Source organism: Bufo gargarizans, chromosome 5 (assembly GCF_014858855.1).
Source record: "Bufo gargarizans isolate SCDJY-AF-19 chromosome 5, ASM1485885v1, whole genome shotgun sequence".
In the NCBI taxonomy this organism is placed as follows: domain Eukaryota; kingdom Metazoa; phylum Chordata; class Amphibia; order Anura; family Bufonidae; genus Bufo; species Bufo gargarizans.
In genome coordinates this window covers 215,007,988-215,034,088 of record NC_058084.1, presented here as the reverse complement: position 1 = coordinate 215,034,088, position 26,101 = coordinate 215,007,988, and the positions used below count along the sequence as shown (strand labels likewise).

The 26,101-nt window shown below is 45.9% G+C and overlaps 1 protein-coding gene across 3 annotated transcripts in view; it reads left to right on the top strand.

The window, feature by feature from the left end:
• The window catches only part of LOC122939062 (solute carrier family 25 member 48-like), a 184,696-nt gene that overhangs the window by 15,321 nt on the left and 143,274 nt on the right, over positions 1 to 26,101 (top strand). For all 3 annotated transcript variants that reach the window (XM_044295008.1, XM_044295009.1, XM_044295007.1), the window contains one exon: positions 12,836 to 13,088. In XM_044295008.1, coding sequence (XP_044150943.1) covers positions 12,836 to 13,088 — 253 coding nt within the window. The remainder of the gene's footprint in view (positions 1 to 12,835; positions 13,089 to 26,101) is intronic.

Here is a 26,101-nt window from a genome sequence, read left to right as displayed (position 1 = left end):
ATTTATTACAGTCTAAAAGGGCTGATAATAAATCTGACTTGGCTAAAACTGACTTTAGCCATATGTTAAAGTGGAGTGAGCTGTCAGAGTCGTGATAAATCTGGCCCAAAGAGTACATGAGATTTGTCTAATCTCATACACTTTGCTAGTTGGCCCCTGTATTACACAGTTTTTTTTTTCTGCACAAAATCCATATGGAAAAACTGCCCGTAATCCACACTGCGTGCAGCCACACTCCATGTACATGAAAAAAGTCAGTCTGTGTTTCATCCATTTGTGAAGGATCCGTGTTTGGTCTATGTGTACGTTTTTTGCCCTCCGTGTGTCATCCGCAGCAGAAACTGCCCTGTGGTGTGAATCGGCAGCGTGTGAATTTATACTGCGGATTTTATTGTGGATTTCACCCTTTCCAATGAAAAGAATGAAACTAATCTGCAGCTTTTCTGCAAGAAACTCTGCAGGGTGTGAAGGCACCCTTAGGCCCCTTTCTCACGAGTGAGTTTGTCACTCGGGTGCAATGCGTGACGTGAATGCATAGCACCCGCACTGAATTCTGACCCATTCATTTCATGGGTCTGTGTACATGAGCGCTGTTTTTTACACATCATTTTTGCGTTGCGTGAGAATCACAGCATGTTCTATATTCTGAATTTTTCATGCAGCCCTGGCATCATAGAAGTAAATAGGGCTTCAGTGAAAAACACATTGCACCTGCATGCAGCCCGGATGCAATGCATTTTTTTACTGATGGTTGCTAGGAGATGATGTTTGTAAACCTTCAGTTTTTTCATCACATGCATGTAAGGCCTCTTGCACACGACCGTTTGGCTTTTTCAGTATATTGCTGTCCACAAAAAAACGGATCTGCAAAAAATGACGTCTGTGTGCATTCCGTTTTTTGCAGAACGGAACAGCTGGCCCCTTTTAGAACAGTACTATCCTTGTCAGTTATGCGGACAATAATAGGACATGTTCTATCTTTGAACAGAACGGAAAAAACGGAAATACGGAAATGGAAGGCATATGGAGTAGCTTCAGTTTTTTTTTTTGCAGATCTATTGAAATGAATGGTTCCGTATATGGGCCATATACGAAACACAAAAAACAGAAATGTAAACAGGAAAAAAGTTTGTGTGCAAAAGGCCGAAAATGCATCAAAACTGATTGCACCTGCTCGGAATAAACAGAAACACTGAACGCAATCGCAAATGAATATGAATGAACTTGCTTGAGAAATGGTGCGAGTTTCAATGAACGCACCCTGACACAATCCGTATTGTTCATCTGAACAAGGCCTTAGGTCACACGTTGCAGAATACGTGGGGTTTCTCTGTGTGGATTACCGTAACATGCGGAAAAACTGTAGTGGATTACCGTACCAGCAATGTGTATGAGATTACACAAATCTCATGTACAATTTGCAGATTTTTTCAGTGTGGAAATTTACCTGCCGTGTGGATTTAAAGAAAAATAGCATGTTAGTTTTGTTTATGGTTATAGCAGAAGGGTAAAATCCGCAGCTAATCAGTCACTCGTCACCCCGTCCTTAACCACCTCCCGACCGCCTAACGCAGGGATGCGTCCTGCGGGTAGTCGGTTTGTTCCTCGTAGACGCATCGGCGCGTCATCTCACGAGACGCGAGATAACGCGCATAGCCGGCCCCCACATGCGCAGTGCGGGCCGGGAAAAGTCGCAGGAGAAGTTCGTCACCAGCCTGCCTTTTTTTTTCACCAGTATTGACTGTTAGGTTTAGGTTAGTTTAGGCCCCTTTGGTAGGTAGTTAGCTTCAGTTAGCGCCCAGCCCACCGCACTGCAGTCACTGATTCGCTGATTAGCGTATCGCTAATCAGCATTGGTACTTTTATAGTATCTGTAAGTGATCAGAACTGATCACAGTCAGATCTATAATAGTATTAGTGTCACCTTAGCTCCACCCAAAACGCAGTGTTTGCCCACACGTGCGTTCACCCACGCCCACCCCGCCGCAGTGACAAAAATGTTCGTTTTTTTTTATCACTGCACCATCACTTTACAAGCGCTGCGGCGATAAAAAAACATCTGTTTTGATATTTTTTATCAATCGCAGTGGCTTCCTGTACTTCGCTAGCCTCCCATTTGTAAGACAGGCTTGCTTTTTTTCTTGGGTAGTCTCAGGGAATACCCCCTAAATTTAGTTGACCAAATGGCAAGTAAGGGGTATTCTTCTGAAGAGGCCTACAGGCTTCTGACCCAGTCAGATGAGGAATGGGAAACCTCATCTGACGAATCTAGCGGGTCAGAATACGAACCTGTAGAAAGCAGTGGCAGTCTGACCCAAAGTTCGGACAATGAGGTTGAGGTCCCTGATACCACCAGGCGTACCCGGCCCCGTGTTGCTAGACCACAGGTTGCGCAGGATCCGCTTCAAGGGCAGCAGAGTGGGACTGGCGCTGTGGGATTATGTGGTGAGGCGTACACCAGCAGCGCAGCCCATCCTGGACCTAGTACCAGCACTGCCGTAGAACATGGTGAAGTGGCGAGCACTAGAAGGCAGTTGAAGCTGGTACGGTGGCACTTGCAGTAGTTCCCCCGTCGCAGCCACCGCACAGACAGGCCCGTAGAGCCCCTAGAGTCCCTGAGGTGCTGGCAAACCCTGATTGGCAGCACCCATCTTCAGCCGCACCAGTAGTTCCCCCTTTCACTGCCCAGTCTGGAGTTCGGGTTGAGACAGCTCAGATCGGATCGGCACTGGGGTTTTATGAACTGTTCTTCACTGCGGAGCTCTTTGACTTAGTCGTGGCAGAAAAAAAATGGTATGCCACTCAATTTATAGCCGCCAACCCGGGAAGCTTTTATGCCCAGTCTTTCCGGTGGAAACTCGTCCAACTTTTCTGGGCCTTCTCCTCAACATGGGCCTGATAAAAAAGCATGAATTGCAGTCATATTGGTCCACGAACCCAATTTATCACATGCCCATGTTCTCTGCTGCCATGTCCAGGACACAATTTGAGACCATCCTGCATTTACTGCACTTCTCTCGTCCCAGAGGCCACCCAGCTTTTGGCCGGCTACACAAAATTCGGCCCCTCATAGACCACTTTAACACCAGATTTGTATACCCCTGAGCAAAACATCTGCGTAGACGAGTCCCTGATACATTTTACCGGGCGCCTTGGCTTCAAACAATACATAAAGCAAGCGTGCCCGGTATGGGGTCAAATTGTATAAGCTCTGTGAAAGGGCCACAGGCTATACGCACAAATTTCGTGTCTATGAGGGTAAAGATCAGACCCTGGAGCTGGTCGGTTGCCCTGACTACCTGGGGAGCAGTGGGAAGACAGTCCGGGACTTGGTGTCACCCTTATTTGGCAGGGGGTACCACCTTTATGTGGACAATTTCTACACAAGTGTGCCCCTCTTCAGGCCGGGGCTTCCCCCAATGGCTCGTTACCACCCGTCTTGCAAGGGGGAAGAGGGATGCCTTGTGTATCCATTCACGCAGACATGAAAATCCAAATTGAACGAGCAACTGGAGTCATTGAAAAGCCCCTCTGTGTCCACAACTATAATTTGCTCATGGGAGGGGTGGACTTCAATGACCAGATGTTGGCTCCTTATTTACTCTACCGCAGGACCAGATGCTGGCATAAGAAGGTGTCTGTATACCTAATTCAATTGGCTATGTACAATAGTTTTGTTCTCTACAGTAAGGCTGGGAGAACAGGATCCTTCCTCAAATTTCAGGAAGAGATCATCGAGAACCTCCTGTATCCAGGAGGTTCCGTGGCCCCAACCACCAGTGTAGTGAGTCGTCTACACGAGCGACATTTCCCCAATGTCGTTGCTGGTACCTCAACCCAAGCGTCACCCCGAAAAAGATGTTGTGTCTGTAGCAGGAGTGGAATAAGGCGTGACACCCGCTGTTTCTGTCCTGACTGCCCTGACCACCCTGCCCTATGCTTAGGGGAGTGTTTCCGGAAGTAACACACACAGGTACACTTAGTATAGGGATTGCATGACACAGGACAGGCACACAGGGGTCTTAGGGCCCTTTCACACAGAGCTGCTGCAAACCTCTCCTTTCACCTGGGACAAAGTGCATAATGTACTTCGCCACATCTCTGGGCGATTTGCGCTTTGCACATTGTCCCATGGGGAAGGAGAGTTTTGTTCTATAAAGGTAAAAAATAAAAAAAAATAAAAATCACAGGTAAGCAAAAAAGTTAATGTTCCAAAAGTTCAATAAAGTTTATAAAAGTTAATGTTCTGTTTCAAATGCTATATAAAGTTAATGTTAATAAATGTACTGCGTTGCAGCCTGTTTTTTTTTTTTTTACCTTCTAGGTGGACCAACCGATCAACCAGCTGCAGCACCGATGTGCATTCTGACAGAAGCATTGTGCTGCTGTCAGATTACACAAAAGTCGGTGTATGCGGCGCTGCAAGATGAGATTTCTCCTCTGCAGTAAAAAAGATACGTTTGCCGAGGCTTATAAGCTGAGGGGCGGTGTTCATGTGCTTTGGCAAACACTTTGAATTTACAAACATACATGTAATGATTGTGGAGACCATCAAATGCCAGGGCAGTACAAACACCCCACAAATGACCCCATTTTGGAACGAAGACACCCCAAGGTTGGGGTCCATGAAAGATTGAATTTTTTGTCCCAAGTTAGCGGAAAGGGAGACTTTGTGAGAAAAAAACAAAAAAAACTATTTCCGCTAACTTGTGCCAAAAAAAAATATCTTCTATGAACTCGCCATGCCCCTCACGGAATACCTTGGGGTGTCTTCTTTCCAAAATGGGGTCACATGTGGGGTATTTATACTGCCCTTGCATTTTAGGGGCCCTAAAGCGTGAGAAGAAGTCTGGAATCCAAATGTCTAAAAATGCCCCCCTAAAAGGAATTTGGGCCCCTTTGCGCACCTAGGCTGCAAAAAAGTGTCACACATGTGGTATCGTCGTACTCAGGAGAAGTTGGGCAATGTGTTTTGGGTTGTATTTTTACATATACCCATGCTGGGTGAGAGAAATATCTCTGTAAAATGACAACTTTGTATAAAAAAAAAGGAAAAGTTGTCTTTTGCAGAGATATTTATCTCACCCAGCATGGGTATATGTAAAAAGACACCCCAAAACATATTGCCCTACTTCTGAGTACGGTGATACCACATGTGTGACACTTTTTTGCAGCCTAGGTGCAGCCTAGTATCTTTTGGATTTCACAGGCATTTTTTACGCATTTGGATTTCAAACTACTTCTCACTCTTTAGGTCCCCTAAAATGCAAGGGCAGTATAAATACCCCACATGTGACCCCGATTTATACAGAAGACACCCCAAGGTATTCCGTGAGGGGTATGGTGATTTCATGTAAAATTTTATTTTTTGTCACAAGTTAGTGGAATATGAGACTTTGTAAGAAAAAAAGAAAAAAATTATCATTTTCCGCTAACTTGTGACAAAAAATAAAAACTTCCATGAACTCACTATGCCCATCAGCGAATACCTTGGGGTGTCTACTTTCCTAAATGGGGTCATTTTTGGGGTGTTTCTACTGTCTGGGCATTGTAGAACCTCAGGAAACATGACAGGTGCTCAGAAAGTCAAAGTGCGTAAATAAAAATTTTTGCACCATAGTTTGTACATAGTTTGTAAACGCTATAACTTTTACCCAAACCAATAAATATACACTTATTGCTTTTTTTTATCAAAGACATGTAGAACAATAAATTTAGAGAACATTTTATATAGAAATGTAGTTTTATTTGAAAAAATTTACAACAGAAAGTGAAAAATATCATTGTTTTGCAAAAATTTCGGTCAATTTTGATTAATATAAATAAAAAAATGTCAGCAGCAAATAAATACCACCAAATGAAAGCTCTATTAGTGAGAAGAAAAGGAGGTAAAATTCATTTGGGTGGTAAGTTGTATGTCTGAGCAATAAACCGTGAAAGTAATGTAGTGCAGAATTGTTAAAAGTGGTCTGGTCATTAAGGGGGTTTAAGCTAGAGGAGCTGAGGTGGTTAAAGTGTAACTGTCATATTTTATTTTATTTGCTAGTTTATTAGAACTAGGCATTGAGGGTTTTTTTTATGTCCCCTGTACCTTTCCACTGCTCCCTTAAAAGGCCATTGCTATGGCTCATCTGTCTCCAGCTAGGAAGACAGAGGGGCGGTGCTTCACACTGCATGCCTGCAGTAGGCTTCAGAGTGAGGAGGTGTGTCTCTCAGTAATCCAATCTGATTGGCTGGCAGGGAGCTGCTGGCTACAGCAAGTGTGTATGTTAAGTGAGGTAAAGCAGTTTTGGCTTCAGAACTTGCAGAGGAGCCATCTTCAAAAGGTCCTCATTATGTAAATGTTTAAACAGCCGTAACTAAGGGAAAACTCACAGAAAACAGTGGTATGTGAAGAAACTAAAGATTGCTTTATGCAGAATGCTGCAGCATTTTTTAATGAAGATGACAGTTACCCTTTAAAGAACCGATAAGCTGACAATCAAGTGTTTGCTAATTTGTCAGGTGTCCGCTGCCCTGTTAACACTACCTATAAAATGTAGACAAGAACAACCTGGAATCTGCTCCCTCTTTGTAGAAGCTGTAGGAACTGATACATGGGCTACCCATATGGTATGCACAACTTTGGAGAGTACTCTGAGTCCTCACTGTGGTATTTCTAAATAGTATCTACCAATTTCCTATGATTAGTCGGTCACAAGATATGCCCATTAGGTGACCTGAGTAACCTCTCCTGAGTCCTGACTTGTCTGTTTTCATAACTACTTTTATTCCCCATGAAATGCCAATTTTGGAGCATCTATTTTTATGACTTCATGTTGTACCATTCATTTGTTATTATTTTTAGATGTTTTGAATGAATTACAGGTTACAATGAAGATCCAACTGTCACGGATGGTGTACAGGAAACAAGACAAAGCAACATGCATATATGGCTCACTGGATCCAAAGCTAAGGAACCAAAAGGGAGACCCCTGCACAAGACCTAGCACTTTCCCTGGCTGCTCAGCCTATGCAAAGATCCCAAAGGTGGATGGTTGCATATCCACGTACCTCGACTATATAACCCCTGAACACCCTACAATAGTGAGGGGACACGACCACCGGCTCCCTACACCAGACACGGAGGGAGTCAGGGTCACCTGGGATCCAGCAAACAGAAAATAGCTGATAAATGTACAGCACTTAACTTTGTAGCAGACTGGGAAATAGGATCAGCATGCACACACACTCCAGGAAGAAGTATAAGCTGCCCAGTAATGCATTATGGGGCGGAATTTAAAGGGATGCAATCAGTCCAACTACATGACAGCTGAGAGAGGCTAACGAGATGAGGAACTGAACACCACAACAAAGAAAACTCAAGGAGGAGGTTCTGAAAGGCTTCTGTCAGAGCTTCTCAGCTGTCTGGTTGTGACAGTACCCCTCCCTCTACGAGTGGACTCCAGACACTCAGAGCCCACCTTCTCAGGATGGGACCTATGGAAAGCCCTGATGAGACGAGAGGCCTTAATGTCCGTCACTGGGACCCACATCCTCTCCTCAGGACCATAACCCTCCCAATGAACAAGGTACTGGAGAGAACCGCGGACAAGACGAGAATCCACAATCTTAGAGACCTGAAATTCTAGATTCCCATCAACCATAACGGAGGAGGAGGCAAAGGCAAGGGTACAATGGGTTGAACATAAGTTTTCAATAAGGACTTATGAAAAACATTATGGATCTTCCAAGTCTGAGGAAGATCAAGACGGTAGGCAACAGGATTGATGATAGACAGGATTTTGTAAGGCCCAATAAACCTAGGACCCAACTTCCAGGAGGGAACCTTCAATTTGATATTCTTGGTAGACAACCACACCAGATCACCAACATTCAGGTCCGGACCAAGCACACGTCTCTTATCTGCCACACGCTTATATCTCTCACTCATGCTCTTTAGATTATCCGGAATCTTTTGCCAAATAGATGACAAAGACGAGGAGAATCTGTCCTCATCAGGTAAACCAGAAGACCCCTCTCCCGAGAAAGTCACAAACTGCGGATGAAACCCATATGCACCAAAAAATGGTGACTTATCAGAGGACTCCTGACGACGGTTATTTAAAGCAACTCAGCAAGGGACAAAAAAGAACACTAATCCTCCTGATTCTCCGCCACAAAACAGCGCAGATATGTCTCAAGATTCTGAATGACGCGCTCCGTCTACCCATTCGACTGCTGGTGGAAAGCAGAAGAGAATGACAACCGAACCCCCAAGCAAGAACAGAAAGCCTTCCAGAATCTGGAAACAAACTGTGTGCCCCTATCAGAGACTATGTCTGAAGGAATACCGTGCAATTTGACAATGTGATCAATAAATGCCTGTGTCAGCGTCTTAGCATTGGGCAAACCAGGAAAAGGGATGAAATGCACCATTTTGCTAAAACGGTCCACCGCCACCAGAATCACAGTCTTCCCCGAGGAACGAGGCAGGTCCGTTATGAAGTCCATGGACAGATGTGTCCAAGGACGGGAAGGAATGGGTAAGGGAAGGAGAGGACCTGACGGCCGTCAATGAGGGACTTTGGCACGAGCGCAAGTCTCGCAGGCTGCCACAAAACCCTCAACCGACTTACGAAGCGCAGGCCACCAGAATCTCCGAGCGATGAGATCCAGTGTGGCTCTTGCCCCCGGGTGCCCAGCAAGGACCGTATCGTGGTGTTCCTTAAAAATCTTGTGTCTTAAAGCGAGAGGCACAAACAACCTCCCAGGAGGACAAAGATCAGGAGCCTCTGACTGGGCTGCCTGCACCTCTGCCTCCAATTCAGAAAAAAGAGCAGAGACCACCACACTTTCGGCCAAAATGGGACACGGGTCTTAAAAATTCCCGCCTCCCAGAAAACAACGTGACAGGGCATCTGCCTTCACAGGGCGGAACGTGACAACAAAATTTAATCTTGAAAAGGACAAAGACCATCTGGCCTGTCTCGGGTTCAGACGCTTGGCTGACTCCAAGTAGGCCAGATTTTTATGGTCAGTAAACACGGTAATAGGGTGTCTGGCTCCCTCCAGCCAATGGCGCCATTACTCAAAAGCCAACTTGATGGCCAACAATTCGCTATCTCCCACATCGTAATTTCTCTCTGCAGAGGAGAGTTTTTTCAAGAAAAAGGCACACGGTCGCCATTTGGCAGGAGAGGAACCCTGAGACAAGACCGCACCCACACCCACCTCAGAAGCATCAACCTCCACTATGAAGGGTAAAGAAATATCAGGTTGCACCAAGATGGGAGCGGAAGCAAAACTCTCCTTGATATTAGAAAAAGCCTTACGCGCCTCTACCGACCAAGAAGAAAAATCTACCCCCTTTCTAGTCATATCAGTGAGTGGTTTAACAATAGAGGAATAATTCAAAATAAACTTCCTGTAATAATTGGCAAAGCCCAAAAAACGCATCAGCACCTTCTGATTCTCAGGAAGCTCCCACTCAAGCACAGCGCGGACCTTCTCGGGGTCCATGCGAAAACCAGAAGCGGAGAGAAGAAACCCCGGAAATTGAATTTCTGGAACCGCAAACACACATTTTTCCAGTTTCGCATATAATTTATTCTCCCGCAGAATGAGCAAGACCTGACGTAAATGTTCCTTATGAGTTTTGAAATCAGGAGAAAAAATCAAAATGTCATCCAAATACACTAATACAAATTTTCCCATCAAATGATAAAAAATGCTGTTCACAAAATGCTGAAAAACGGCTGGGGCATTCATCAAACAAAAAGGCATAACCAAATTTTCAAAATGGCCCTCAGGGGTATTGAAGGCCGTCTTCCATTCGTCTCCTTCTCTGACCCTGACCAGGTTGTATGCCCCTCTTAGATCTAATTTGAAAAAGACTTTAGCCCCAGCAACCTGGTTAAACAGGTCTGGGATCAGAGGAAGCGGATAAAGGTCACGAATAGTGATACTGTTCAGCTCCCTGAAATCCAGACAAGGTCTTAAAGAACCATCTTTTTTCTTAACAAAGAAAAAACCAGCGGCAACAGGTGACTTCGAGGGTCGTATGTGTCCTTTTCTCAGACTCTCAGAGATATAAGCACGCATAGCGATCCATTCAGGTTGGGAAAGATTGTATAAACAAGATTTAGGCAGCTTGGCGCCTGGGATGAGATTAATAGGGCAATTGTACTCCCTGTGCGGGGGCAAATCCTGAACTCCACTCTCAGAGAAGACATCCGAAAATTCAGAGAGAAAAGATGGTACAGTCTTAGTAGCAACCTCAGAAACAGATGTCGTGAGGCAATTCTCTCGGCAAAAGTCACTCCAACCATTTATTTGCCTCGCTTGCCAATCAATGGTGGGATTATGTTTAGTGAGCCAGGGTATTCCCAACACTAGAGGAGTAGGCAAACCACTAAGGACGAAACATGACACATCCTCAACATGAGTATCACTCACAATTAAACGGATATTGTGAACTATGCCCTTTAATGATTTCTGAGAAAGTGGAGCGGAATCAATAGCAAAAACAGGAATATCCTTTCCCAAAGTGCACACCTGGAAACCATGAGTTAATGCAAATTGACTATCAATGAGATTGACCGCTGCTCCACTATCCACAAAAATCTCACAAAAAATGCTCTTGCTCTCTAGCGCCACCATAGCAGGCAGGACAAAACAGGAACTACAAGCAAACGGAAAACCTTCAATTTCCGCCTCAACCCTGCCAATAGTAACAGACGGAACATTTTTAAAAGATTTTTTCCTCTTTGTTTCTTTATTACTCCCAGAGAACTGCCTGAATCTCCTAGAGGGACAAACATTTGCCAAATGATTTATACCTCCACAACAAAAACAAACCCTCCCATTCTATTGTCAGAAGCAATCAACCCCAGCTGCATGGGCTCCTGCTCAGAAGGGGCTGACAGCGACTGAGACCCCTGCGCACAGAATGGGACCGCTGCACTGTCCTGGGACTGAATATGACAGGAAGGAGAGATCTCTCCTCTCTCTCTAAGACGCCTGTCAATACGAACGGCCTGAGACATAGCAGAGTCCAAGGAAATAGGCCTTTCATGAAAGGCAAATGCATCTGTCAATCCCTCTGAAAGACTATGGCAAACTTGACTTCGGAGTGCAGCATCATTCCAACCAGTATCAGCTGCCCATTTCCGAAATTCTGAGAGGTATATCTCTGCGGATTGTTTACCCTGGCATAATAGACGTAGTCTAGACTCAGCCAGAGCAATACGATCCGGATCATCATATCTGACCCAGGGCTAAAAAGAATTCATCTACTGAACGGAGGGGCCGTGCCCCCTCCGGCAGCGAAAAGGCCCAGGACTGAGCGTTACCCCTGAGCAGCGATATAATGATCCCCACCCTCCGTTCCTCATCACCAGAGGAATGGGGAAGAAGGCGAAAATGGAGTTTGCAAGCCTCTCTAAAACGCACAAAATTCTCACTACCCCCGGAAAACGTATCCAGGAGCGAGATCTTAGGCTCAGAACAAACTCCATGAACGCCAGCTGAACCGGTCACTTGAAGCTGAGAAAAAGTCCTGCGGGGATCAGCTACCTTCAATGAAAGACCCTGAAGGCGTTCAGCCAAAAGTGAAACCGGATCCATGCTTGAGATGGTTTTGGCGGCTTATAATGTCACGGACGGTGTACAGGAAACAAGTCAAAGCAACATGCATATATGACTCACTGGATCCAAAGCTAAGGAACCAAAAGGGAGACCCCTGCACAAGACCTAGCACTTTCCCTGGCTGCTCAGCCTATGCAAAGATCCCAAAGGTGGATGGTTGCATATCCACTTACCTCGACTATATAACCCCTGAACACCCTACAATAGTGAGGGGACACGGCCACCGGCTCCCTACACCAGACACGGAGGGAGTCAGGGTCATCTGGGATCCAGCAAACAGAAAATAACAGATAAATGTACAGCACTTAACTTTGTAGCAGACTGGGAAACAGGATCAGCATGCACACACACTCCAGGAAGAAGTATAAGCCGTCCAGTAATGCATTATGGGGCGGAATTTAAAGGGATGCAATCAGTCCAACTACATGACAGCTGAGAGAGGCTAACGAGATGAGGAACTGAACACCACAACAAAGAAAACTCAAGAAGGAGGCTTCTGTCAGAGCTTCTCAGCTGTCTGGTTGTGACACCAACTGGGTGTTACCAGTTGGGGGTGTTTCCCTGCACATTTTGGCACTGGCAACATTGATTGCATAATTTCAGACTTTTCAAGGACACAAAGATGTGCCTTTACTGGAAATTGCTAGTAACTTCTAGCAGTCATAATAAATAAATCATACAACAGTCATAATAGATGCTCCAGAATTTTTATTATATGGTGAATGCAGGCAGTTGCTAAAATAGACATGGCAGGAGAGGTTGCAGGGAAGGATGCATAGGCACGCATGTGCACCAGCTACCTTGCATCAATCTGTCTAGTCTGTAGAACATTTCCAGATCATGAGCAGTAGACTTGGAGATACCTCAGCTTCATCACAGGCTGCCCGCCTCACCATCCCTCTATGCCAAAAAAGCTGCTTCTCTAGCAGCCTTGAGAATGTATCTGCACAGCCAAGCGGCACAATTCCATTATTAGAGCTTCCTGCATGTGCCATCAGTCACAAGTCAACACCTCCATAACAATTAAGCCACGGCTGCAGAACAGTGGTAGACCTAAACTTGTGAGATGGGACAAAATAGCTGCTTAGGTAAAAAAAAATATTGTCATTAAAATTAGGCATTTTTGGAGAAGTTTTTTAAATTGTGCCTGCTTTGTACAACTTTAAAGTTTTTGCTCATCATCCAAAAATGAATATTCTTTTGTCAGGTTGCTGGATTCTTTAAAGGAATGTCCTTCCCTTTGGCTACCATTGCAATTTATAACTCAGTAGTATTTGGTGTATTCAGCAATGCGCAGAGATTTATTAGTCAATATCGAGATACAAGTCGAAGACATCCTCCAGATCTTATAGATGTGACTTTTGCAAGTATGTTAGCTGGATGTGTTTCAGTGGGAATTGGTGGACCAGTGGACCTTGTAAAGATAAAACTGCAAATGCAAACTCAATGTGCTTCTTCAGGTAAGAAATGCATTTTTTTTATCACAATAAAGTTCCTGGACCATCCAACTCAGTGTCGGTACCTGCTCCACTCTGACCCTACTACTGTCCTTAAAGGGGTTATGCCTGATATCAACATCCTGTTGACAGGGACCAGCAATTGGATGCAATGGTCACATGCCCCCTTGTCAACAGGATGTTGATTACAGTGCAGCAGGGAGATGATAAGCCGGCTGTGGGGCGACAGAGACAGAGCCCAGCGTTTTAGGGGCCAGGTTAGTATGATCACCACCGCAGGTTGACCACTCTGTGAGGTCTTATTTAATGTTGGATAACCCATTTAAGATGTTATTAATGACTAGGGTCACAACCGGTACTCACATTAAGCAAAAAGGTAGGAACAACTCACTTATGTAACCTCTAAAGCGATATCCTGTAGGAGCACATGGCGACATGCCAGAGTGCTCCCCTACCAATGTTGCCTGATAAACTACTCCCTAAAGTTTGGCACCTTGGACTGGACTTGTTATTCCTAAACAGAGGAGGAACAATAATTAAAGGGAAAACTATTGCCAGAAGATGCAATACTATATGTACACACATACACTATCCAACAAGTTACATGTTCATCAAAGCATTAACCCGGGAGGAGAGCTCCAGATCTCTATATCTAAAGTCCTAGTATGTAAGATGAGATATAAAATATATGTGGTTACTACTGGCAACTCTGTACTTTTCCAGTACCCTAGTTTTGAGAAATATCCTACAGGGAGTGCAGAATTATTAGGCAAGTTGTATTTTTGAGGATTAATTTTATTATTGAACAACAACCATGTTCTCAGTGAACCCAAAAAACTCATTAATATCAAAGTTGAATATTTTTGGAAGTAGTTTTTAGTTTGTTTTTAGTTTTAGCTATTTTAGGGGGATATCTGTGTGTGCAGGTGACTATTACTGTGCATAATTATTAGGCAACTTAACAAAAAACAAATATATACCCATTTCAATTATTAATTTTTACCAGTGAAACCAATATAACATCTCAACATTCACAAATATACATTTCTGACATTCAAAAAAACAAAAAAAACAAATCAGTGACCAATATAGCCACCTTTCTTTGCAAGGACACTCAAAAGCCTGCCATCCATTCTGTCAGTGCTTTGATCTGTTCACCATCAACATTGCGTGCAGCAGCAACCACAGCCTCCCAGACACTGTTCAGAGAGGTGTACTGTTTTCCCTCCTTGTAAATCTCACATTTGATGATGGACCACAGGTTCTCAATGGGGTTCAGATCAGGTGAACAAGGAGGCCATGTCATTAGATATTCTTCTTTTATACCCTTTCTTGCCAGCCACGCTGTGGAGTACTTGGACGCGTGTGATGGAGCATTGTCCTGCATGAAAATCATGTTTTTCTTGAAGGATGCAGACTTCTTCCTGTACCACTGCTTGAAAAAGGTGTCTTCCAGAAACTGGGAGTTGAGCTTGACTCCATCCTCAACCCGAAAGGGCCCCACAAGCTCATCTTTGATGATACCAGCCCAAACCAGTACTCCACCTCCACCTTGCTGGCGTCTGAGTCGGACTGGAGCTCTCTGCCCTTTACCAATCCAGCCACGGGCCCATCCATCTGGCCCATCAAGACTCACTCTCATTTCATCAGTCCATAAAACCTTAGAAAAATCAGTCTTGAGATATTTCTTGGCCCAGTCTTGACGTTTCAGCTTGTGTGTCTTGTTCAGTGGTGGTCGTCTTTCAGCCTTTCTTACCTTGGCCATGTCTCTGAGTATTGCACACCTTGTGCTTTTGGGCACTCCAGTGATGTTGCAGCTCTGAAATATGGCCAAACTGATGGCAAGTGGCATCTTGGCAGCTGCACGCTTGACTTTTCTCAGTTCATGGGCAGTTATTTTGCGCCTTGGTTTTTCCACACGCTTCTTGCGACCCTGTTGACTATTTTGAATGAAACGCTTGATTGTTCGATGATCACGCTTCAGAAGCTTTGCAATTTTAAGAGTGCTGCATCCCTCTGCAAGATATCTCACTATTTTTGACTTTTCTGAGCCTGTCAAGTCCTTCTTTTGACCCATTTTGCCAAAGGAAAGGAAGTTGCCTAATAATTATGCACACCTGATATAGGGTGTTGATGTCATTAGACCACACCCCTTCTCCTTACAGAGATACACATCACCTAATATGCTTAATTGGTAGTAGGCTTTCGAGCCTATACAGCTTGGAGTAAGACAACATGCATAAAGAGGATGATGTGGTCAAAATACTAATTTGCCTAATAATTATGCACTCCCTGTATTTTTATGATAATGATGGAGTACAACTGGCATTAGCACTTGAACATACCATTTATTAGCTCTAATACATCATCAATGGTGATACTGTAGTTTAATGTAAGTGAATAGTACAGCATAGCACATAATTTCTTACCTTTGATGTAATGCTGGAGGCAACTTTTAACACTACAGCATAGTCTTCTAGGAAACAAAGGATTTGTTGGGCACGTTATACTCATAGGATCTCATCAGTGGCATACACAGATCTCATAGGGCCCCATAGAATTTTTTTTTGCATGAGCCCCCCAGCTTCACCTAGTTTTCCAGTATGCATTTATCAATCACTCCTAGGTAATGCAGAATGCAAAGATTTCTGACCAATGTAGAATTTTTATTTTTATTAACTTGAAGAAATTTTAACCACTTCCAGGCCAAGCTACTTTTCACCTTCTTGACCAAGCTTAATTTTGCAAATGTGATCTGTTACTTTATATGTTACTGTTACTTACAATCAAGAGATTTGAGGAATAGATTTCCACAGAGGGGGTCTGGTCGACGTACTACCTGCTAGACCAGCTGTTACATTTAGGAGAGGTAGGTCTATTAAGGATCCCCTGGTACATAGTATGTATGTGAAACCTAGACCCTTAGGCACTTGGCTTTGGGGACCTTTAAATGCAGTGGCTGCGTAGCATGTCACTTTATTTTAATATCAAAGACATTTAAAAGTGTCTCTATGGGAAGAACTTTTGACATGAGAGTTGTGGAGTTGTGTATCTTGTCACGTGTCAGTGCCCTCGTAATTATGTAGGAAAAACTAAAAGAGAACTGAGAAGGAGAACTAGCGAACATATTGGAGACAGCAGACATAAGAGGGATACACCAGTGGCAAATAATGTTCATGAATTCCATGATGGGGACCCGAGATCTATCAGATTTCAAGTTATTGAAGTGATTCAGCCCTCTCTACGAAAGGGAGATTGGGGTAGAAAGATACAAGTCCAGGGGGTCTCAATGAACAATTGTCATTTGGCTGTTTTTTATAGTCAGCAATATTTGCCATTTAGGTTTTCTTTGGTTTCCTGTCAATTTGTTTATACGATTTGATTTTTCTTCACAAATGCACCCTCCTTGGGTTACCTTCTTTTTTTTCTTTTTCTGGTCACCTTGTCATGGAGGTCTCAGATATCTAAATATAGGCTGTAATCGGGATCATCGGATCGCAAAGGTCCATTGTGAATTATATCAACTGATAAGCCTCATGGGAGGATCCTCATCAATATGGATCACCCCCTGTGAGTTTCTTCCTTATTCTCTTTTACAGGATGAGGGCCTATTTTAATATTGATTGTAATAGGGATAATACAAAAAAGTATAGAATATTCCTTTTTGTATGATGTTTACTCCTAGGGCAAAGTTTATCATTACCCTAATAGTATGTTTTTCTTGCCCTTTATGTGATTTGTTTTCTAGCGCAATTAGGATCTTTTCAATAATAAGAGAGTAGCCCTAGTGGCATATATGCTAGTAAAGCGCTTTGTAGCACCTTATCATCCTACCTTATACTCATTCAGTATTGGGTTGCACTGTGGAGCACATTTATTTTTGAAGCTCCACCTCTCAAGGTATTAAGGGGAGGAGTGAGAATTTTGACACCACAGGTATTTTGAAGAAATTAATGCTCAGTGGACCGTGCAAAATGAAAATGCAATTTTCCACAGATACATATGGCATTTCAGTGTCTAATATGCTCTGCCCATCTTGTGCAATCTGAGACTCACACCACACTTCTTGAATTGATAGGTTGGTTCTCGTGGGTATACCCTAAACATGGACATAAGCTGCTATATGGGCACATGATAGGGCTCAGAAGGGAAGGAGAGCCAATTGGCTTCTGGAGAGTGCGTATGTTGCTTTCACACAGCATCTGGCGGTACCCAGTACAGCTGTTTTCTGAGATCTCTACGTTTTTAATTTTTCTCTTGACAGAGCAGTGTGAGGGCTTATTTTTTGCAAAAGAAGTTGCCATTATCATTAGTGCTAATTTGGGGTATCCTGTATTTTTAACCCTATAGGTTTTAGAGGAGTAAATAAGAAAGAAAATGTTTTGATTCAGACCTCAAATCAGACCCCAGTCAGAGCCCCAATGTTATTCAGACCTCAGCTCACACCCCCAATGTTAATCAGACCTCAGCTCAGAGCCCCAATCAGATCTCCAAAATGAATCAGACCTCAGATAAGACCCCCAAAGTTAAAAAGATCCCAATCAGACCTTGGATCAGACCCCCACTCTTAATAAGACCCCCAATCAGACCGCCATAATACAGCATGAGGCCACAGAGCACACTGACATCCTAATGCAGTGTGCAGGTTACTGCATAGCATGCAGCACCAGAAAACAAAACAGAAAGCAGTGAGTACAGAGCCAGCATAATAAGCGATTACATTTTATTCTGATTTTTGGGAAGCAGGATAAAGAAAAAACTGCAATTCTGCTTGTTTATTGCAATTCTGTTTGTTTATTTTGCTATTTTTACAAAATAAAAGCATTTTTTTTATTTTTTTCTGGCAATGGTCCTGTGTAGGGCTAATTTTTTGCAGTACTTTTCATTGGTACCACTTTGGGGTACTTACAACTTTTTAATTACTTGATTTTTTTTTGGGAGGTGACCCAAAAATGGCTGTTGTGGCACATTTTTTTTTACATTTTTTATACAGTGCTAATAAGGTCAATACAGACGTGGTGATACCAAATATGCCTTTCTTTTAAGTTTTACACAATAAAAGTTTTGTGCTGCTATTTTCTGTCATCATTTTTCTAAATTTCTGGCGATGGTCTTCTGTTGGGGTTCATTTTCTGTGGAATGAGTTGATGTTTTCATTGGTGCCATTTTATGTAAATACGACTTTTTGATTGATGTTATGTTTTTGGGAGGCAACAAGACCAAAAAATGGCTGTTCTGGCATTGTTTATATTTGTCTTTTATGGCATTCACCTGACCGGGTAGAGCATGCGAATTTTTTATAGAGCATGTCGTTACGGACACGGCAATACCTATTGTCTATTTTTTTTCTATTTTTTACAATAATAAATTACTTAATAAGAGGAAAGGGGCTTTTTGTTTACTCTTAAATAGGGATGAGCGAACCCGAACTGTATAGTTCGGGTTCGTACCGAATTTTGGGGTGTCCGTGACACGGACCCGAACCCGGATATTTTCGTAAAAGTCCGGGTTCGGTGTTCGTCGCTTTCTTGGCGCTTTTTGAAAGGCTGCAAAGCAGCCAATCAACAAGCGTCATACTACTTGCCCACAGAGGCCGTCACAGCCATGCCTACTATTGGCATGGCTGTGATTGGCCAGAGCACCATGTGACCCAGCCTCTATTTAAGCTGGAGTCACATAGCGCCGCCCGTCACTCTGCTCTGATCAGCTTAGGGAGAGGTTGCAGCTGCGACGTTAGGGCAGATTAGGCAGTGATTAACTCCTCCAAAAGACTTCATTCAGAGATCGATCTGCAGCTGTGGATGATTGAACTGCTGCTATTGAATTGCTCACTGTTTTTTGGCTGCCCAGAGCGTTTTTCAGTCACTTTTTTCTGGGGTGATCGGTGGCCATTTTGTGTCTTGTGGTGTGCCAGCACAAGCTGCCACCAAGTGCATTTAACCCTCAATGGTGTGGTTGTTTTTTGGCTAAATCCTACATCAGGGTCAAGCTGTCACACCAAGTGCATTTAACCAGCAATAGTGTGGTTATTTTTTGGCCATATACTACATCAGGGGCAAGCTGAGCCTGTCACCAAGTGCATTTAACCCTCAATGGTGTGGTTGTTTTTTGGCTAAATCCTACATCAGGGTTGTTTTAAACTTCTTGATTGTAAGTACAATAAAATCCTTACCATTTGAAGATACTGAGGGTATTGCACCATCTGTCTTATTCCTTTTGAAGGTTCGGTGTCTGGATTCAGAGGTCGGATACTCAGCACGAGATCTGTGGACCAGCAGGAGGTGTTTGTGATCGTTTGTTCGTATAAACTAACACTTTCCAGCAGCACTCACCTCTTTCATTTGGGTTCGGAACTTGGTCATTTGTATAAGCTTTAATATGCTACCTATAGATCAGTAGCAGGAGAATTGTGTCATCCACTTTTGAACATCTTGGTTCAGTGAATTTTCCATCTTTGATAACTGGACAATTTCGCAATTTTTTCTATATTTGCAGGAGATAGTCACTGATATTCACTGTTTATTTAGAGCGCGGTTCCCGCACCCTTTGATCTTAGTCCTGGGGGGCAAATCTAGTCAAGTGGCCCATTTTTAGCCCCGCCCATCATTAAAAGCCCCTCCTACATATAATAGGCCACTCCCAACACACACTGTACAGCTGACATTCTATAGTTGCGGCCTGTCTCTACACATCATACAGAGAGGGGAGGCCGTCCTGGCTGCACTGCCTGCTTATATAACAAGCTACAGCCAGGAAGCTCCTCCGCTCTCCTCCCTACCCTGATCCTGCTCAAGGCCTGTGGTTCCCCCCACCATCTGCCACCCACCCGTGGCCTGCTGCCCCCTTTCGTCATCCTCACCCAGTTCTGAATCCTCCTTCTGCAAATGGCAGGAGGAGGAGCCGGAGCATCTCCTCTCCTACATAGCGCCACATACCTCTTACATCCAGTGATGTCACCTTTGTTGTAGACGTTCTCTTTCCTCATCTTCTCCATTCAGACCAGACCGCCATGTTGATTTTTCTGCCATCTCCCTTCTCTGCAGAGATTGAGAAACAGACATTAGTTTCCTGCCACCCCCAATACTATACTGCAGAAACAGTCCGCCTGGAAATACTACTACCACACAGATAGTGCCCCCTTAAACAATTATTGGCACACAGTGCTCTAAAAAATAACTGCGCCCAGACACTAATAGTATAAAGATAATGTCCCCCAAAAATAATTGTGCTAAGCTGATACTATGCCAGGGTGCCCCCAAAGTAACAGTGCTCCCCAAAATCCCACCAATAGAAATAATTCTCTGCCAGAGCACACTTAGTAGTAATAATGCCCCTATAGTGCCCTAGTAATCATGTTCTTCATAGCCCCTAGTAGTAGTAAAGCTCCCCATAATACCCCCTAGTAGTACTAATTTTCCCTATAATATGACAGTACATGAAATACCCCTGCTTAGTGCCCGCAGTTGAGCTAATGTCCCCATAATGTATGCCAGTATAAAATACCCCTATATAGTGCCCCAGTAAATGCCCTCATACTGCTCCTCTCCCCCTTCCTCATAGTGTCCCCATAATATGCCAGTAAAAAAATGCCCCTTAGTGCCCCCAGCAGATGCCCCTATAGTGCTCCTCTCCCCCACAATGTACCAGTAAAAAAATGCCCCTTCTTAGTGCCACCATATGCCCCAATAGTGCTCCACTCCCCCATAGTGCCGCTCTCCCCTATAGTGCCTTCCATAATGTGCCAGTAAAAAATGCCCCCTTAGTGCCGCCAAATGCCATAGAGCCCCCCATAATGTTCCAATACAAAAGGCCCCTTTAGAGCCCCCACTTCCCCATAGTGCCCCCAAATAATGCCCCTATAGTAGCACCAGATGCCCCATAGTGCTGCTCTCCCCAATAGTGCCCCCCAGAATGTGCCACTAATAAAAAAAAAATCCCCTTTAGAGCCCCCAGTTACCCCCATAGTGCTCCTCTCCCCCATGGTGCCCCCCCCCCCCATAATGTGCCAGTAAGAAATGCCCCCATAGTGCCAGCTCCTCCAATAGTGCCAGCTCCCCCAATAGTGCCAGCCCTCCCCTCATAGTGCCAGCCCTCCCCCATAGTGCCAGCCCATCCCCCATAGTGCCAGCCCCTCTATAGTACCAGCTCCCCCTCCATAGTGCCAGCCCCCTTATAGTGTCAGCTCCCCCTATAGTGCCAGCCCCCTCATAGTGTCAGCTCTCCCGATAGTGCCAGTCCCCCTATAGTCCCCCCCATAGTGCCAGCTCCCCCTATAGTGCCAGCTCCCCCTATAGTCCCCCCCATAGTGCCAGCTCCCCCTATAGTCCCCCCCATAGTGCCAGCTCCCCCTATAGTGCCAGCTCCCCCTATAGTCCCCCCCATAGTGCCAGCTCCCCCTATAGTCCCCCCATAGTGCCAGCTCCCCCTATAGTCCCCCCCCATAGTGCCAGCTCCCCCTATAGTCCCCCCATACTGCCAGCTCCCCCTATAGTCCCCCCATAGTGCCAGCTCCCCCTATAGTGCCCCCATAGTGCCAGCTCCCCCTATAGTGCCCCCCATAGTGCCAGATCTCCCCTCATAGTGCCAGATCCCCCCCATAGTGCCAGATCTCCCCCCATAGGGCCAGATCTCCCCCCCATAGGGCCAGATCTCCCCCCATAGTGCCAGATACCCCCCCATAGGGCCAGATCTCCCCCCCATAGTGCCAGATCTCCCCCCCCATAAGGCCAGATCTCCTCCCCATAGTGCCAGATCTCCCCCCCCCCATAGTGCCAGATCTCCCCCCCATACTTACCTCCATCAGCAGCGATGCAAGCCTCTTCCGGCCTGTGTCCCTGCTGTGTGTGTGTGCTGCCGGCTCAGGCGTCGCGATGATAATGACGTCATCGCGCTGCCTGAGCCGGCCTCTGATAGGCTGCAGGCATTACTGCCTGCGGCCTATCAGAAGAAAAGGGGAGGGACACACCTCTCCCTCCGCTGCCCCACAGCACGGCCGCAATTACATCCAGGGTCGTGCCGCCTGTGGTGATCGGCGGTGCGGCCCTGAAGAATAAAAAAATATATTTTTCTTTTTTTTAGACGGGTGGCCCAGTGGCCGTTTATTTAGGGCGGCCTGGGGTGCAGTTGCCGAGCACCCCAAAGGCAGCTTCAAGGAGTTCCCTGGCATGGCCCTTCTTCAAACAATGTGCTGACGACAAGACCCGAGTGCCATCAGAGCCTGAAGCGAGGCATTAACGTTTTGAACCTTAGCACAACCTGCATGACCAGGCACCTGCATGCAAAGCATGAACTGCAGTGGAGTAAACACCTTAAAAACAAGGAAGTCACTCAGGCTCCCCCTGCTACCTCTTCTGCTGCTGCCGCCTCGGCCTCTTCTGCTGCTGCAGCCTCGACCTACCCTCCGCCTCTGGAGGAAAGTTGGCACCTGCCGCCCAGCAAACAGGGGATGTACCACCAACACCACCACCTCCGTCACCAAGCATCTCAACCATGTCACACGGCAGCGTTCAGCTCTCCATCTCACAAACATTTGAGAGAAAGCGTAAATTCCCACCTAGCCACCCTCGAACCCTGGCCCTGAATGCCAGCATTTCTAAACTACTGGCCTATGAAATGCTGTCATTTAGGCTGGTGGACACAGACAGCTTCAAACAGCTCATGTCACTTGCTGTCCCACAGTATGTTGTTCCTAGCCGGCACTACTTCTCCAAGAAAGCCGTGCCTTACCTGCACAACCAAGTATCCGATAAAATCAAGTGTGCACTGCTCAACGCCATCTGTGGCAAGGTCCACCTAACCACAGATACGTGGACCAGTAAGCACGGCCAGGGACGCTATATCTCCCTAACTGCACACTGGGTAAATGTAGTGGCAGCTGGGCCCCAGGCGGAGAGCTGTTTGGCGCACGTCCTTCCGCCGCCAAGGATCGTAGGGCAACATTCTTTGCCTCCTGTTGCCACCTCCTCCTACTCAGCTTCCTCCTCCTCTTCTTCCACCTGCTCTTCCAGTCAGCCACACACCTTCACCACCAACTTCAGCACAGCCCGGGGTAAACGTCAGCAGGCCATTCTGAAACTCATATGTTTGGGGGACAGGCCCCATACCGCACAGGAGTTGTGGCGTGGTATAGAACAACAGACCGACGAGTGGTTGCTGCCGGTGAGCCTCAAGCCCGGCCTGGTGGTGTGCGATAATGGGCTAAATCTCTTTGCAGCTCTGGGATTAGCCGGTTTGACGCACAACCCTTACTTGGCGCATGTGCTGAATTTGGTGGTGCAGAAGTTCATTCACAACTACCCCGACATGTCAGAGCTGCTGCATAAAGTGCGGGCCATCTGTTTGCGCTTCCGCCGTTCACATCCTGCGGCTGCTCGCCTGTCTGCACTACAGCGTAACTTCGGCCTTCCCGCTCACCGCCTCATATGCGACGTGCCCACCAGGTGGAACTCCACCTTGCACATGCTGGACAGACTGTGCGAGCAGCAGCAGGCCATAGTGGAGTTTCAGCTGCAGTACGCACGGGTCAGTCGCACTACGGAACAGCACCACTTCACCACCAATGACTGGGCCTCCATGCGAGACCTGTGTGCCCTGTTGCGCTGTTTTGAGTACTCCACCAACATGGCCAGTGGCGATGACGCCGTTATCAGCGTTACAATACCACTTCTATGTCTCCTTGAGAAAACACTTAGGGCGATGATGGAAGAGGAGGTGGCCCAGGAGGAGAAGAAGGAAGAGGGGTCATTTTTAGCACTTTCAGGCCAGTCTCTTCGAAGTGACTCAGAGGGAGGTTTTTTGCAACAGCAGAGGCCAGGTACAAATGTGGCCAGCCAGGGCCCACTACTGGAGGACGAGGAGGACGAGGATGAGGAGGAGGTGGAGGAGGAGGATGAAGCATGGTCACAGCGGGGTGGCACCCAACGCAGCTCGGGCCCATCACTGGTGCGTGGCTGGGGGGAAAGGCAGGACGATGATGATACGCCTCCCACAGAGGACAGCTTGTCCTTACCCCTGGGCAGCCTGGCACACATGAGCAACTACATGCTGCAGTGCCTGCGCAACGACAGCAGAGTTGCCCACATTTTAACGTGTGCGGACTACTGGGTTGCCACCCTGCTGGATCCACGGTACAAAGACAATGTGCCCACCTTACTTCCTGCACTGGAGCGTGATAGGAAGATGCGCGAGTACAAGCGCACGTTGCTAGACGTGCTACTGAGAGCATTCCCAAATGTCACAGGGGAACAAGTGGAACCCCAAGGCCAAGGCAGAGGAGGAGCAAGAGGTCGCCAAGGCAGCTGTGTCACGGCCAGCTCCTCTGAGGGCAGGGTTAGCATGGCAGAGATGTGGAAAAGTTTTTTCAACACGCCACAGCTAACTGAACCACCACCTGATACGCAACGTGTTAGCAGGAGGCAACATTTCACTAACATGGTGGAACAGTACGTGTGCACACCCCTCCATGTACTGACTGATGGTTCGGCCCCATTCAACTTCTGGGTCTCTAAATTGTCCACGTGGCCAGAGCTAGCCTTTTATGCCTTGGAGGTCCTGGCCTGCCCGGCGGCCAGTGTTTTGTCTGAACGTGTATTCAGCACGGCAGGGGGCGTCATTACAGACAAACGCAGCCGCCTGTCTACAGCCAATGTGGACAAGCTGACGTTCATAAAAATGAACCAGGCATGGATCTCACAGGACCTGTCCATCCCTTGTGCAGATTAGACATTTACTACCTCCCCTTAACCATATATTATTGTACTCCAGGGCACTTCCTCATTCAATCCTATTTTTATTTTCATTTTATCATTATATTGCGAGGCTACCCAAAGTTGAATGAACCTCTCCTCTGTCTGGGTGCGGGGCCTAAATATATGCCAATGGACTGTTCCAATGTTGGGTGACGTGAAGCCGGATTCTCTGCTATGACATGCAGACTAATTCTCTGCTGACATGAAGCCAGATTCTCTGTTACGGGACCTCTCTCCTCTGCCTGTGTGCTGGGCCTAAATATCTGACAATGGACTGTTGAAGTGGTGGCTGATGTGAAGCCTGATTCTCTGCTATGACATGCAGACTGATTCTCTGCTGACATGAAGCCATATTCTCTGTTACGGGACCTCTCTCCTCTGCCTGGGTGCTGGGCCTAAATATATGACAATGGACTGTTGCAGTGGTGGCTGACGTGAAGCCTGATTCTCTGCTATGACATGCAGACTGATTCTCTGCTGACATGAAGCCAGATTGTCTGTTACGGGACCTCTCTCCTCTGCCTGGGTGCTGGGCCTAAATATATGACAATGGACTGTTGCAGTGGTGGCTGACGTGAAGCCTGATTCTCTGCTATGACATGCAGACTGATTCTCTGCTGACATGAAGCCAGATTCTCTGTTACGGGACCTCTCTCCTCTGCCTGGGTGCTGGGCCTAAATATATGACAATGGACTGTTACAGTGGTGGCTGACGTGAAGCCTGATTCTCTGCTATGACATGCAGACTGATTCTCTGCTGACATGAAGCCAGATTCTCTGTTACGGGACCTCTCTCCTCTGCCTGGGTGCCTGGGCCTAAATATATGCCAATGGACTGTTCCAATGTTGGGTGACGTGAAGCCTGATTCTCTGCTATGGGACATCTCGCCAATTGATATTGGTTATTTTTTTATTTTATTTTTATTAATTTCCCTATCCACATTGGTTTGCAGGGGATTTACCTACATGTTGCTGTCTTTTGCAGCCTTCTAGCTCTTTCCTGGGCTGTTTTACAGCCTTTTTAGTGCCGAAAAGTTCGGGTCCCCATTGACTTCAATGGGGTTCGGGTTCGGGACGAAGTTCGGATCGGGTTCGGACCCCGAACCCGAACATTTCTGGGAAGTTCGGCCGAACTTCTCCAACCCGAACATCCAGGTGTCCGCTCAACTCTACTCTTAAAATCTTTATTTTTTTTTATAAAACACATTTTTTAAACCTTTTAACTATTTAACACTTTGTGCCTACTATAAGGTCTGAACGTGTATTCAG